This window comes from Ambystoma mexicanum, chromosome 10, assembly GCF_040938575.1.
Source record: "Ambystoma mexicanum isolate Mex_15411 chromosome 10, UKY_AmexF1_1, whole genome shotgun sequence".
NCBI classification, from domain to species: Eukaryota; Metazoa; Chordata; class Amphibia; order Caudata; family Ambystomatidae; genus Ambystoma; species Ambystoma mexicanum.
The window spans coordinates 957894097-957906474 of record NC_090932.1 but is presented as its reverse complement, the minus strand read 5'-3'; the positions used below and the strand labels follow the sequence as shown (position 1 = coordinate 957906474).

Genomic DNA, 12378 nt, shown 5'->3' with positions numbered 1-12378 from the left:
ATTGTACCAAGTGCCTCCACCTGCGGATTCCCCAGGTCCTTGTGCATATTTAGGCATTGTTCTATTGCCTCTAGTTAGCTATAATCATCGGAAGGGCTTTCAAGCAAACATGCCACAATCTGTCCGCTTCTCACTCCCGATACGGCCAGCAAGTAGTGTTTTGGTGACATAAAGTATCTTTATCATCATCATACTGACCAGATAAATCATCATTATTGTAATGGTGATGTCAATGATGTTGTACCTTCTGTTCCACTACATCATCGGGATCTAATTTTGCATGAACAGCTGGTGCCTCCTCTTCCACCCTGCCAACTGGCACATACCCCCAGGATTAGGTGGATGAGGACCTTATCAACATCCAGTCGGGATGGGCAGGCTTGGTATGGAGCCAAAGGGTTGGATGTTGGAATGATATCCCTATGGATGGCTTCCTTGAAGGAATCAAACTGCGAAGAACACTGTGTTAATCGTTATGTCAGGCGTGGTACGGTTGATGACAGAACAAGAGCACAAGGCAGTGGCGGTGTGGTGCTTGTCTTTGCTATCATGACAATGCTGACGATAGCAGAGCTGTCAGTGGTAGTGCTGACTTAAGCAGTGGGGTGTTATTGGCAGTGCTGCCAGCTGTCGCTGTTGTAGTTGCCATGGCAGCATTCTTTCTGGTACTTGTCTGTGATTGCCGTGACACTGGCACTGTCAGTGTTGCTATCAATCGATTTGCGTCCTGTTGACAGTGCAGTTACCGGTTGTTTGTTTTGTAATGGCTGAAAGTGACCCATGCCATTTGGAGGCAGCTAGGTAGGTTCTGTCATTTTGAAGCCAGGTCCTTCATGTTTGATTAAGGGCACCTGCATCTGGGAAACACTTAGATCACTACACTTAAAGTGACAACCACTAATCCCACTATCTTCCGCACTCAGCCGCACCAGTCCATGAACTCAAAGCCTGATCTAACCTGAATGCATCAGAAGGCAACCAATTCTTATGTACCAGACTAAGATTAAGTCGAAAGTATCTACCTGATTAAGCTAAAAAGTAACTGGATGCAACCAACTCCTTAAGCACACACGCAAGGTGCAAGTACGTTCAAGATTATCAATAAATTGAAAGAAACTGGATGTCACCTATTCCCGAAGCAATTTCTTATGAGCAAGTTTGAAAGTAACTGGATGTAACCAATTTCACGATGCCCAATACTGTTTTTGTACCTGTAACCATATTCTTATGAACAAGCGCCAAGATGTCCCAGGGTTAGGTGAGCTATAAAAATGTAAAACATAAATAAATAAATAAATAAATAAATAAATAAATAAATAGCACATTGTAGTCACCTTTCTGTACATGAGCGGTTTTTTTCGGAAATGGGTCACCTGAGGCCTTAGCTATGTTGTTATTTCCACACTGGCCCAATTACATTGTTAAATTCACACTGCCACTACAAGGAGCATATATCGAAGTGGATATCTATATTGCACTGTACACTGTGCTATTCATAGTGGTGAGTGTACATCAATGAACAGTACATAAAGTGATCAGATGTGCTGCTTTGCTAATTTAATTCTGAGCTTCCATTCTGAAGTCAATGGGATTACTTGTTAAAGAGTCAATGAGTCTTCATCTGCCACTGGGTTAGGGGAGAAATGTGGGGTCTGCAATGGCTACAAGGGCCACCAAATGTCTATCCACATGGCATATTATCACCTCCACATTTTACAGTTCACACTTTTAATGTGAGATGACAAAATGCTAGAGTTGTATTGTTACTAACCACCAGCTGGAAGGGATCCAACTCCAGTGGTCTAACTCTCAATGCCATTGAGGCAAATAAGACCCAATACAGATGTCACCTTCTTCCCCACATAGCTGGAGGAGCGGCCATTCCGATAGCATAGAATTGTTGCATGTGTTCCACCACTTTGTGTAATTAAACTTTTGTTAATATCACAGAGATTCATGAAAGTCCAGTCATCAAGGCCAGTGAGACTGGCTTGCGTACAGCGGCTCATCCAACCGAAGTTCCAATGACTTAAATGTGGCGGCACAAGCTTCCCCACAGTGGCAGAAAGACAATGGCACACTCTCCCTCCCAGTCTGAGAGCTGAGCAATCTTACTGGGCCTTCAGAAAAGTCGGCAAACCTGGTTGTTTGATTAAGGCCACCAGGAGGCGGCTTGCTTGCGGTCTCTTTCTTGACATTCATGAACTAGTTGTAACAGAGCCTCTATGCCCGAGGGCTTTTGTGCTCTTTATAATTGTAAACAAAAATAAATAAATAATTATGGATGCAGTGGTGGTTTCAGACAGGATGTAAGATTCTCACAGCTCATTTGTGACTTATTCCGAGATGACTTGCCGTAGTCCCTTCCTTGACGGTTCTTTTGTTTGGATCTAGAGTCATGAAGATAAGGGCAAGACTCCCCAGATGCCACCCTGCCCAAAAGGTGTTGTCCGGCCTGCTAAAATCTATTGAGGCTGTCAGAATACACAAGACAAAAAGCTTCCTGAAGAAAGGAAAACAACCTGTAGGCTGAACGCAACAGTAGATCCCAGCAGAACAGCCACATGCTACTTGAGGACGAAATCGGACCATTTCCAGGTAGGGTGTAATGAGGATCGTCAACTACACCCAGCAGTAGCGAAAAAAGGCAAGGGCAGAAGGCACGAAGCACAGAGAATGGATGCAGCAAGAAATACAAGAATCAAGGAGCAAAGCCAGGAGGGACCAGAGCTAGGAATATCAAGAAAAGTGCTGAACAAGGTAAACAAGAACTACCTAGCGTTGAGACGCGATTCCCCCAGGTCAGCGTTCCGTATTAGTAAACGCGACCATAGGAAATAGCCTGCGTGTGTTTCCTGGGGGGACTAGAGTGCTCCATCTGCTTCTGAATGGAACTGCAGCACGCCATGTAGGAAGACAAACTGACGCCCACTACTCAGAGTTTCTGCTTCCAAGAGGACCACAAAAGCCACGACCGAATTTCATTACCCAGGATGGCACAATCCTTGAGGGTGGCTAACAGATCAGCCCTTTTCTTGGCCAGTGTTTTGCATGTTAGTTGCCAAAAGAGGCGGGCTGCCAGCATGATGAGGTCTTCCACCAGCAGACTTAGTTCCTACTCTGACTGAACAAATGATTTTCTACCAATGTCATTCTCCCCATCATCTGTGGTCTCTTGCCTGGATGACTCCCGGAAATTACATATTTTCAATTAAATGGGCCTCATTACGAGTTGCCCGGTAAAACCGGGTTCATTACCGGCATGCCGGAATGAGCGGGTCCGTGCTCGTATGAACCCTCTAATAGCGGGTTATTACGAGTGCGCGAGCATGCGTGTTACCCCATGCCAGTAGTGGCAAAACTGTCATGCCGATAACGGGCCACCAACCCCCCTATACCGGCATTGCGGGTACCGCCCATTCCGTAACCGCATCATAACAACCACTAAACACTGGTACGGTGGTCGCAAAAAAGGACCTGGAAATTACGTCATCGGGTCGGAACGGGAAATGAGCCGGCGGCCATCTTTAAAAACACAATCCATTGCCATCCTCCATAACCACCACTACACTCATGTTGTTGTGTGCCACAACTGATGCAGGATGTCGAAGGCCACCAGTAAATCCTCCCAAAGGAAGAGGAAGCAGCGTTTTTCTGATGCTGAACTGACTATGCTTGCTAACACCCTCGAACAGCATGCAGACATAATCAGGAGCACAGACCTCAAGCATGCGGCACAAACCAGAAAAAAACAGGTCTGGCAGGAGGTCGCTCAGAGGGTGTCATTAGTGGGGAGCACCCCAAGGAGTGTACGTGACTGCCGGAAGCGCTAGGACGACCTCCGCCTCCGGGTCAGGAAGATCCTTGTGGAGAACAGGAGGGCCGCAATGGCGACAGGCGGTGGCCCACACTCCCCTGTGAAGCTCACCGCATGGGAGGAGACTGCAAGTGCATTCATTGACCCGGAATCCATAGAGGGAATAGGAGACCAGGAGTTCGGTGCTGCAACTACCACAGAGGAATGTTAGTGAACCATCACATCCACGTATACCAAAACATGATGTGGCACAAGTGATGTGGAAGTTAGACTAGGCAAGGCAATGCATGTTCCAAGGCTACATCAACACATCCATCGAATAATGAGTGCCACACCCTGCACCACACGCATGCTGAGTTAAAATCCCAATCGCAACAGAGGTGCAACATGACCCAACCATGCCCATGGGACCCACCACACACACATCAAACCAATGCTATGCCACCAGCCATGCATTGATTGCCAACATGTCCCCTCAGTACACCAAATGCCACACACCAGAAATGAAATGATGCCTGATTGTATGAGCATATTACACCGCAATACATCATAGCTGCCATTTGACAACATCACTGATGACCTGCATCTTTTCTGTCTCCCAGCAATCGATGAGGAAGGTGGAACACAGGACAGGGGTGCGAGTACATTCAGTGTATGCAAAGGGACCAGGGCCACCGCCACCCCCCCGTCCAAGAAAATGCCTGCAGCAACACCCAGTGTGCCACGCAAAGCATCAACCCTGCAGGGGCACCTGCAGCGACAGAACCGCAGCAGGCAGCCACAACAGTGGGAGCCGTTCCGCCAGCCACCACGGACGTTGTGTCCACAGAGGTGGATGATGAGGCTGGAATCATGTCTGGAATACCCACCCCAAGCCCCATTGCCAGCCCCCACCCACCTGCGGAGTCTGAGAGCCTGGACGATCCGTGTCTCCATGACTCAGACCTTGGAGAATCAGACATTGGGATCTTCCAGGAGGACAGTGCCCAGGACGAGGAGCCCACGCAGGTGCCTTCCACCACCCTGCCAGCCACCACCCTGTCAGCCACCAGTACACCTGCAGCCGACACCTCCTTCGAGGCTCACCTGGCAAGGGTAGAGGCCCGCCAAGAGTCAATGCTGCAAATCACGCATCGACAGGTAGACGCTGGGAATGAGGCCATGAGGGCCATAGCCACGGCCATTGGAGCCAATACAGCTGCCGTGGAGGCATCTACGTGTGCATTCAGGGAGTGCATGGGGTCACTGACACAGGCCCTTCTTGCCAACATCCCTCAAATGCAGCGTCAATACCTCGGCCCAGCCATGGGACTGACAATAGACACCTCCACTACAACAACCCCTTCCACCTCGGTGCAATCGAGCCCTGTGCGGTTAACGCGCAGGAGCGCACGTCGCTCGGCCATGGCACCCCCAAACCCAAAAGTCTTGAGGAAATAACTGTATGGGCATTGACAATGTGAAGAACTACATTGTTGAAGGGAACACTGTCTGTTGCACACATGGGGACATTTGGGATCTGTGGGGTGGGTGAGGGAGTTTTTTGGGGTATTTTCTGGGGTTTGTGGGATGGTTGAGGGAGTTTGTTGAGGTATTTTCTGGGGTTTGTGGGGTGGGTGAGGGAGTTTGTTGCGGGGGTCTGGGAGGGGGGAGTGGGCACATTTTTGCAGTTTTGAATAATACACAAGTTGTGCGAAGAAAAATCCATGGCTGGACATTTTTATCTTTCGTGTGCATCCATTTAATGTGTTACGGTGTTCAATGCCCAACTCCCAACATTCCATATGTGCATGTTCATATTGGCCCAGTGTCTGACTGACACAAGTCTTTCATAGTCCCTGTGTTTCAGAAGTATACTTGAATTCGTGCTTGCCGTATGGCAGGGCCATCCCGTGCATCACGTACTGGCAGTGGGGCTTCTTCACCTCCGTCTCCGTCCTCATCATCCTCACCCGGCCCATGCATGTCAATGTCAGGTGACAATGGTACATTTCTCTGGACGCACATGTCGTGCAGCATGACACAGGCCATGGTGATCTTTGCCACCTTCTCAGGCCTATATAGGAGTGCCCCACCAGACCTGCTGAGGCAGCGGAACCGCCACTTCGACAGGCCAAAGGTCTGCTCAATGACAACACGGGTACGGGTGTGCACACAATTGTACTCCTCCTCATGGCCATTCTGCGGGTTAGGCACAGGGGTGTTTAGCCACGGCCTCAAGGGATATCCTCCATCACCAGCAAGCAGATTCAAATAGATGTGTGTCACTCTGAACTCCCGTAATTCAGGGAGCACAGTCATGCCGCCAGCTATTTGGTGTGGCCATGAACATGTCCCTGTTAGCATGAAAAAATGTTATCTAGGTGCAATCTGTACTGTCATGAGGTGTGGTAGTCTGATTGGCATTCAATAGATGATGCAGGGTGTAATCATGCATGCTGAGGCAGATATGCTGTGGTAGTGCAACAATGTTTTGACTCCAATTCATGCTGTTCATTATTTACTATGCATGGTCACACTGCCCACATAGCCACACTTGCCGTCCTGTTCATTCATGCATTGCTTGCCATCACCATGGTGGCCTGGTTGTGCCTCTTACTTGTTCTCATTGATATGCATTATTTGTGATCTGTGGCCCAGTGAAGTGTCATGTACCGTTTGACTGGTTCAGGTCAGGAGTGTTTGGCTGTGCATGCATTCTCCAATCACCGGCTATTCCGACCCAGGTGCAGTATTGCCCCCCCCTCATGCATCCCCACACATCAGTACCCCAAAGCACTGCCATGGGACGGTTGTGCAACTCACCAAGCAGCCAGGCACGTGGTCTGGCATGTCGCTCCATTTGATGGGGTACCGTGGATTTACCCAGTAACATGGCATCATGTGTTGATCCAGGAAATCGGCCGCAGCAATGGGTGATGATCTTCCTGGAGTCATATACCATTTGCACATTGATGGAGTGGTGTTGTTTGCGATTGTGGTACACGGCCTCTATGGCATGGGGGACTATCAATTCCACATGGGTGCAGTCGAAGGCACCGACACAATTGGGCATGCCTGCCAGTGCCTGGGAGCCTACTTTGGTTTCGGCTATCTCCTGGGCAGTCCGTGGTAGGGATATGTGGGTTCTTGCATGCCTCAGGAGGGCATTCAGCACTTGGTTCAGCATGCGTGAAAATAGTGGCATGAAATGCCATGCAGCTGGCCCACTGTGTGTTCGTAGGTGCCTGTGGCCAGGAAGTGTGGCACAGACACCACCTTTAGTAGTGGGGGGATGGCAGTGCATATTTGTATGTGGCTGCCAATGTCATTCTGAATCATGTGCACTGTGGTGGTGATGGTGTCACGGTCCAACCGGTACAGGGTGTGGATCTGCTCAGGGGTAGGGTTGAATGGGCTGGGTCTGGTGTGATGGATTGCTGGCTGCCTACGAGGCTCTGGTGGCTGCATTGGTGGTAATGGATGGGCCTGTCTCAACCTCCTTCTCCTCCTGTGTCTCCTCTGTGCTGCCTGTTCTTGCTGCTGTTGTTGTTGTTGCAGTTGTTGCTGTAGTTGTATCAGTATAGGCAGGTCCTCCTGCGCCATGTTTGCAAATGCTAGTGGTGGCATTTTGGTGTAGGAAGGGGTGTGGTGTTTAGTTGTGCTCCTTTTGTACTGGGCAACTCTGCATTGCCTACACCGGGGGGGGGGGGTTGTGGTGTGTGGGTGTGCTCAGACACAGCCTCCTTTGACTCCACCTGTGGGGATTGTATGCACCTGTGGCAGCTGCCTTGTATCTTGCTTGCTGTTTGCGGGTGGTCTGGGATGCCTGTATGGCTGGCATCGTGCAACCCGTGATTACCGGCTTCGCGATGCCGGTATTTGCATGTATGCGTGGGTTGGAATTACCCCTATTACCGGCATGCCGGTATTTGCTCCCTGAAGGTGCGCGTGTACGCGCCTATGCCGCTATTAGCGGCACCGTTGTTTGGTATGCCGCTAATACCGGGTTTGCGGGTCGGAATGCTACGGAACGGTAAATGATGCCGGTATTTACATACCGGCATCGTTTTTCCCTTACCGGCATACCTCGTAATGAGGCCCAATGTATGTTGTAAAATGGGCGCCGCTATGCTTCCTGTTGTTGTGCACCTGCAGCTATGTTAAAAACTGCACACAATCTCGTTACCGTATGCAGTATGCTGTATCTCAGTGTATTCATGATGCTTTCTGTTATCAGAAGGACATTGAATTGCTCATAACTTGGAGGTGTCGTTCACATTGCCTCACCTGCTAATGAAAATGACCACATGTAGATGTCTCTCCTTAAGTGCGGGAGTGGGCAGGGGCTACAATGATTCCTTATTGATAAAAGAAGACTACAGACATTCTCCTGTAGTTACTGCACCGTGCTGGTAGTCAAACCTTTTCGATAAACGCATTGCGCAGTCTACAGGACCATGAAGAAAGCACAGTGCCTGATGGGAAGCGAACTGAGAATGAAGCGGCACTCCGGTTTCAGCCAAGCAATTGGCTGTTATGAGAATTTCTGCAAAGCGCTGACTATCTGAGCCCCGAGAGATTTCATTCTATTGTCATGCTCTGGGCTTAGTGCTTATTCTCCTACACTCTCTCTTTCAAGCAGAGCATGCCTCTTCTGTGATTTTTACGTCCTTGAGAAAATGACCATTTCTAGATTTCCAATAGCCTAAGAGTACATAACACTCCAAAACGTAGCACTTCAATACTGTAGCACCGGCTCCATTCACCAACAGATAAAAAAGTTGTTCATTGAGAGATAAGAGAAACCATAACTCATAAGATTGAATGTACCAATAAAAAGTAGCATCTGATCACCTAAACTATTTCTGGCAGTGCTATTTGTTTTGGTCAGTGAGTAAGTGAAGGAGGTACACATTTTGCAGTTTAGCAGATAATATTAATATTTTACTGCTCTTATTTTGCCCATTACTACTTCTTTAAACAACCTCCTCCCCACCCCCAATAGTTACAATGCAGACGCAGCCTCTGGCACTGAGCCAGTGCCAACCTTTCCCTATCTTTTCGACCGAGTTGTCTCTTTCCTTTTATCTCGAAAACAAACAGCATTAAGAAGAGAAAGGAGAGTGAAAGAATGAAAACCAGAAAGAAAGGAAGGACGTGAAGAAGGAAGAAAAAATGAAAGAAAGAAGGAGAGAAAAAAAGAAAGAAGGAAAGAAAGAGAAGGAAAGAAAGAAAGTAAAAATGAAGAGAGATGTTGACAAAGTTAGATCTAGTTCACTCCTCTAAGTTACTCCCTTGACAGGTGCGTGAGCAGTGGATATTGGTTTTAGGCTGTCACTTTTGGATGCAGTTGAGTTCGAAAGGCCGCCGGTGCCCACAACAAGGTCTTCAAGCGTCTCCATGTAGGTGTTAAAAAACACAGGTAAAGTAACAGTGTTGACCCAGTGGCACACACCACAAAATGCGAGCTAAAAACTCGACACACAGGGGCAGATTCTCAGAAAGTAGCTCAAATGAGAGGTGTGCAGAGAATGCACTCGTTTCCTTTGCACAGAATGCGCAGGTCTCCTTATTCTCAAAGGTGACCTGTACATTTCAGTAGGGGCCGGACAATAGCGCAAAGAAGTGCTGGCCAGTGCACTGGCCTTCATTAGTGCCAGAGGGCGCTTCGGACACTAATATATCACTGGCTCCCAGCAACCATGTGGTTTGCTGAGAGAACATTCATAGAGACGGGCCCCATCTCTGTGAAAGGCTCGAAAAAAATAAAGCACTTCTATCTTCCTTTGGAGGGTGGAAATGCAAGTGTGACAGCTGTGTTTTAAACCACGACTGTTGCAGTAAAAAGAGAATGCATGACAGGTCAGGACAGCGCAGGGCTTGACCATCATTTCTGCACACCTATTTTGAATTCGGGAAGTGCTTTTAAATGTGCAGAAATGCCCTTGCATTTGTGCAAATGTGGGGGTGAAAAGGTCATCTGAATGAGATCCGCTCATTCAGATGTCCTTTTGGGATTTGGCTGCTTCTTTCTATTTTGGCGCAAGTGATGAGGCATCTCATCACTTGCGCCAAAATAGGTTTTGAGAATCTACCCCATATTATCCATGCGAGCAGACAGAATATTGGTCAGGTGGAAAGAAAAGAAGAAAAAAGAAACAATGATACAGAGAGAATTATTGATGGAATGAAAGGAAAGGCTGGCACTGGCTGGAGATCCTGGACTAATACTGAGCAAAAGCAACTTTGTACAAATTTAAAAAGCATTGGCAAAGTCAACAGTTTTAGCTTTTGCTTAAAGGAGCTGCATTGACCACCTTGAGTGCCTCCATGCTCCAGGCAGAGGAACCAGGATGGACACCTGAGTAGCAGAAGGTGCTTTATCATGACACAGGAGTGCAACATCCCTGCACTTACCTAGCCCCACCCATCTACTTTATCGTCAGCCTATGCTGTCTGTTGTGTGCCACAGTCATATAACTATACAAATGTTTTTGACATCATCACTTTCATGGCAAAGTAGCACCCAGTTGTCAAAACTGATTGGGCTGCTAAAACTTTTTCATATGCAAAATCTACGTTTCCTCAACAGGAGTTTGATACATTTATTTTAAAAATGTGTGTGCAACATGATTTTTTTGCTCCTGGGTTTTGACTAAAAGCTTTTGAAACTCACTGTTTTTGTACTCTCAATAATGACTATGGGCCTCATCACGAGTTTGGCGGTAACCCTTAAATCCGGCGGTCGCGCGATTACCGCCGGATTTAAGGGTCAGCCAAATCAGGGCTTCGGCGGATTTCTCCCAGCTGTGAGCTGGGGGGAAATCCGCTGAAAATTCGCACTATTACCACCGGTGGGAAATCTGCCGGCGGTAAGAGCACGAAAATTCCCCATTGAGCCCAATGGGGAATGGGGCATTCCCGAATGGGGTCAGTGGGGAATGGGGAATTCCATTACCGCGAAATCCGTGATCCGGCCCTAATAGCACCGGGGGGTTTGGCGATAGGGCTAATACTGCCGGCGGTAATACCGCCGGCATTACCGCCCAACTCGTGATGAGGCCCATATGTCTCTATGATGTGACTAGTAGAATATATCATGTTACAGTTTGGGTAAAATGCTTATCCTTAATCCCATACCTCGAGTGCTGTCCTGAATCTACCTGCTGCTATTGCATACTTCTTTTGTCGGTAACAAGTGCTTGCATCCTTCAATGACACCTGGAGCCATTTGTCAGGTTGCGGTCGCGGATCCATCATGTCACCAGCTCGGCATACTGAATGGGGACTGTTTGCCAGCAGCGACCTCTCAAACTCAAAGGTGATGTCCTGCTCATCCACATAGACCAACTTTGTTTCTACGTCCATGATACTTTTCAGGGGAATGCGCGGTATAGCCAGCGGGACTGATTGAATGTCAAGTTCGCATAGTCTTGGGTCCTTTCTTCCACCAAATAGTTCTTCGTTTTCAGATTTCCACTTAAAGTTGGATCTCTGTAATTCAATGCTTTGCCGTTCCTTAAAACTTCTTGCCAGTTTGTCTCTTTCACGTACCATTCCTTCAATTGTTCCATCGCAGGACTGTCTTTGCTCTTGAGAGGTTTTAGGAATGTTTATATTGATTTCATGTATTATGCTAGCATTACTGCTAAAAAGTGATTTCGATGAGCCTTCACTTTGGTTTGCAGCTCTCCCAAAACTCTGCATGCCTTGGTCTCTGGAATCCATACCTCGTAACAACAACCTACAAACACATAGAAATATGAAACTACAAAATGAAACATCTACACGGTATTGTTTAAGAAACATGAATAATGAGTTCGTCCAATCTCCACATTTACATTGTTCATCAAAATCCTAGAAATGAAGACAGTTCCATTGATAACGTCCAGATTCCTCCAGGCATATAAATCACGCTTAAAGTACAACTCTACTCTCCTCAATTAGATGTTTGGAAATTGGTCATTAAAAATGCAAACACTTCCAGAATCAATATTATACACATATTCACAGAATTATTTAATCCATTACTGTTGCACTCCGTTGCAGGTTTATTTAAAGCATATCAGTGTGAATTCATAGCTATTGAATGCAGTGTCATTAAACTAAAATGTTCTATTTATGAGCATCTAATAGCAATAACAAAATGGCGTATCCCATGGCCATGTGCTCGGGAGACAAACATGAGGGTAACCCGAATGCATGTACATGCGTTAGTATCACTCACATACAGTTTCACTACAGGAATTGCCATTGGGAACTGGTGGTATCAATGGAGCATTCGAAATTTAAATTGTGTTTACAAACAAAATAGCTTACTGGTAATAGCTTAATGGTTTGAAGGCATGCATGTGCTTCATATGCTGTAAATTGGCAATAGGAACACGATTTCCTTGCAAAGGTTTAATCTGGCAAAATACAAGATTTGCTCAATCATACATTCTGGCCCACTGCTGGTATTTCGAAATACAAGTCCAGTCCAGAAATAATATTGCAACCCTGATTCCAGTATGGCATCTGAGATCCAGAGACAATATAGGTTAGCTTTTCTTCCATGTATGGTGAACTTAGTGGGTCAG

At 47.2% G+C, this 12378-nt stretch overlaps 1 protein-coding gene across 1 annotated transcript in view; it reads right to left on the bottom strand.

Annotated features, from left to right (window-relative positions):
* The window catches only part of SPATA16 (spermatogenesis associated 16), a 1361355-nt gene that overhangs the window by 1228518 nt on the left and 120459 nt on the right, over window positions 1-12378 (bottom strand). The window contains exon 2 of the mRNA XM_069618722.1: window positions 10940-11543. Within this exon, the coding sequence (XP_069474823.1) occupies window positions 10940-11527 (588 nt within the window). The 5' untranslated portion in view covers window positions 11528-11543. The remainder of the gene's footprint in view (window positions 1-10939; window positions 11544-12378) is intronic.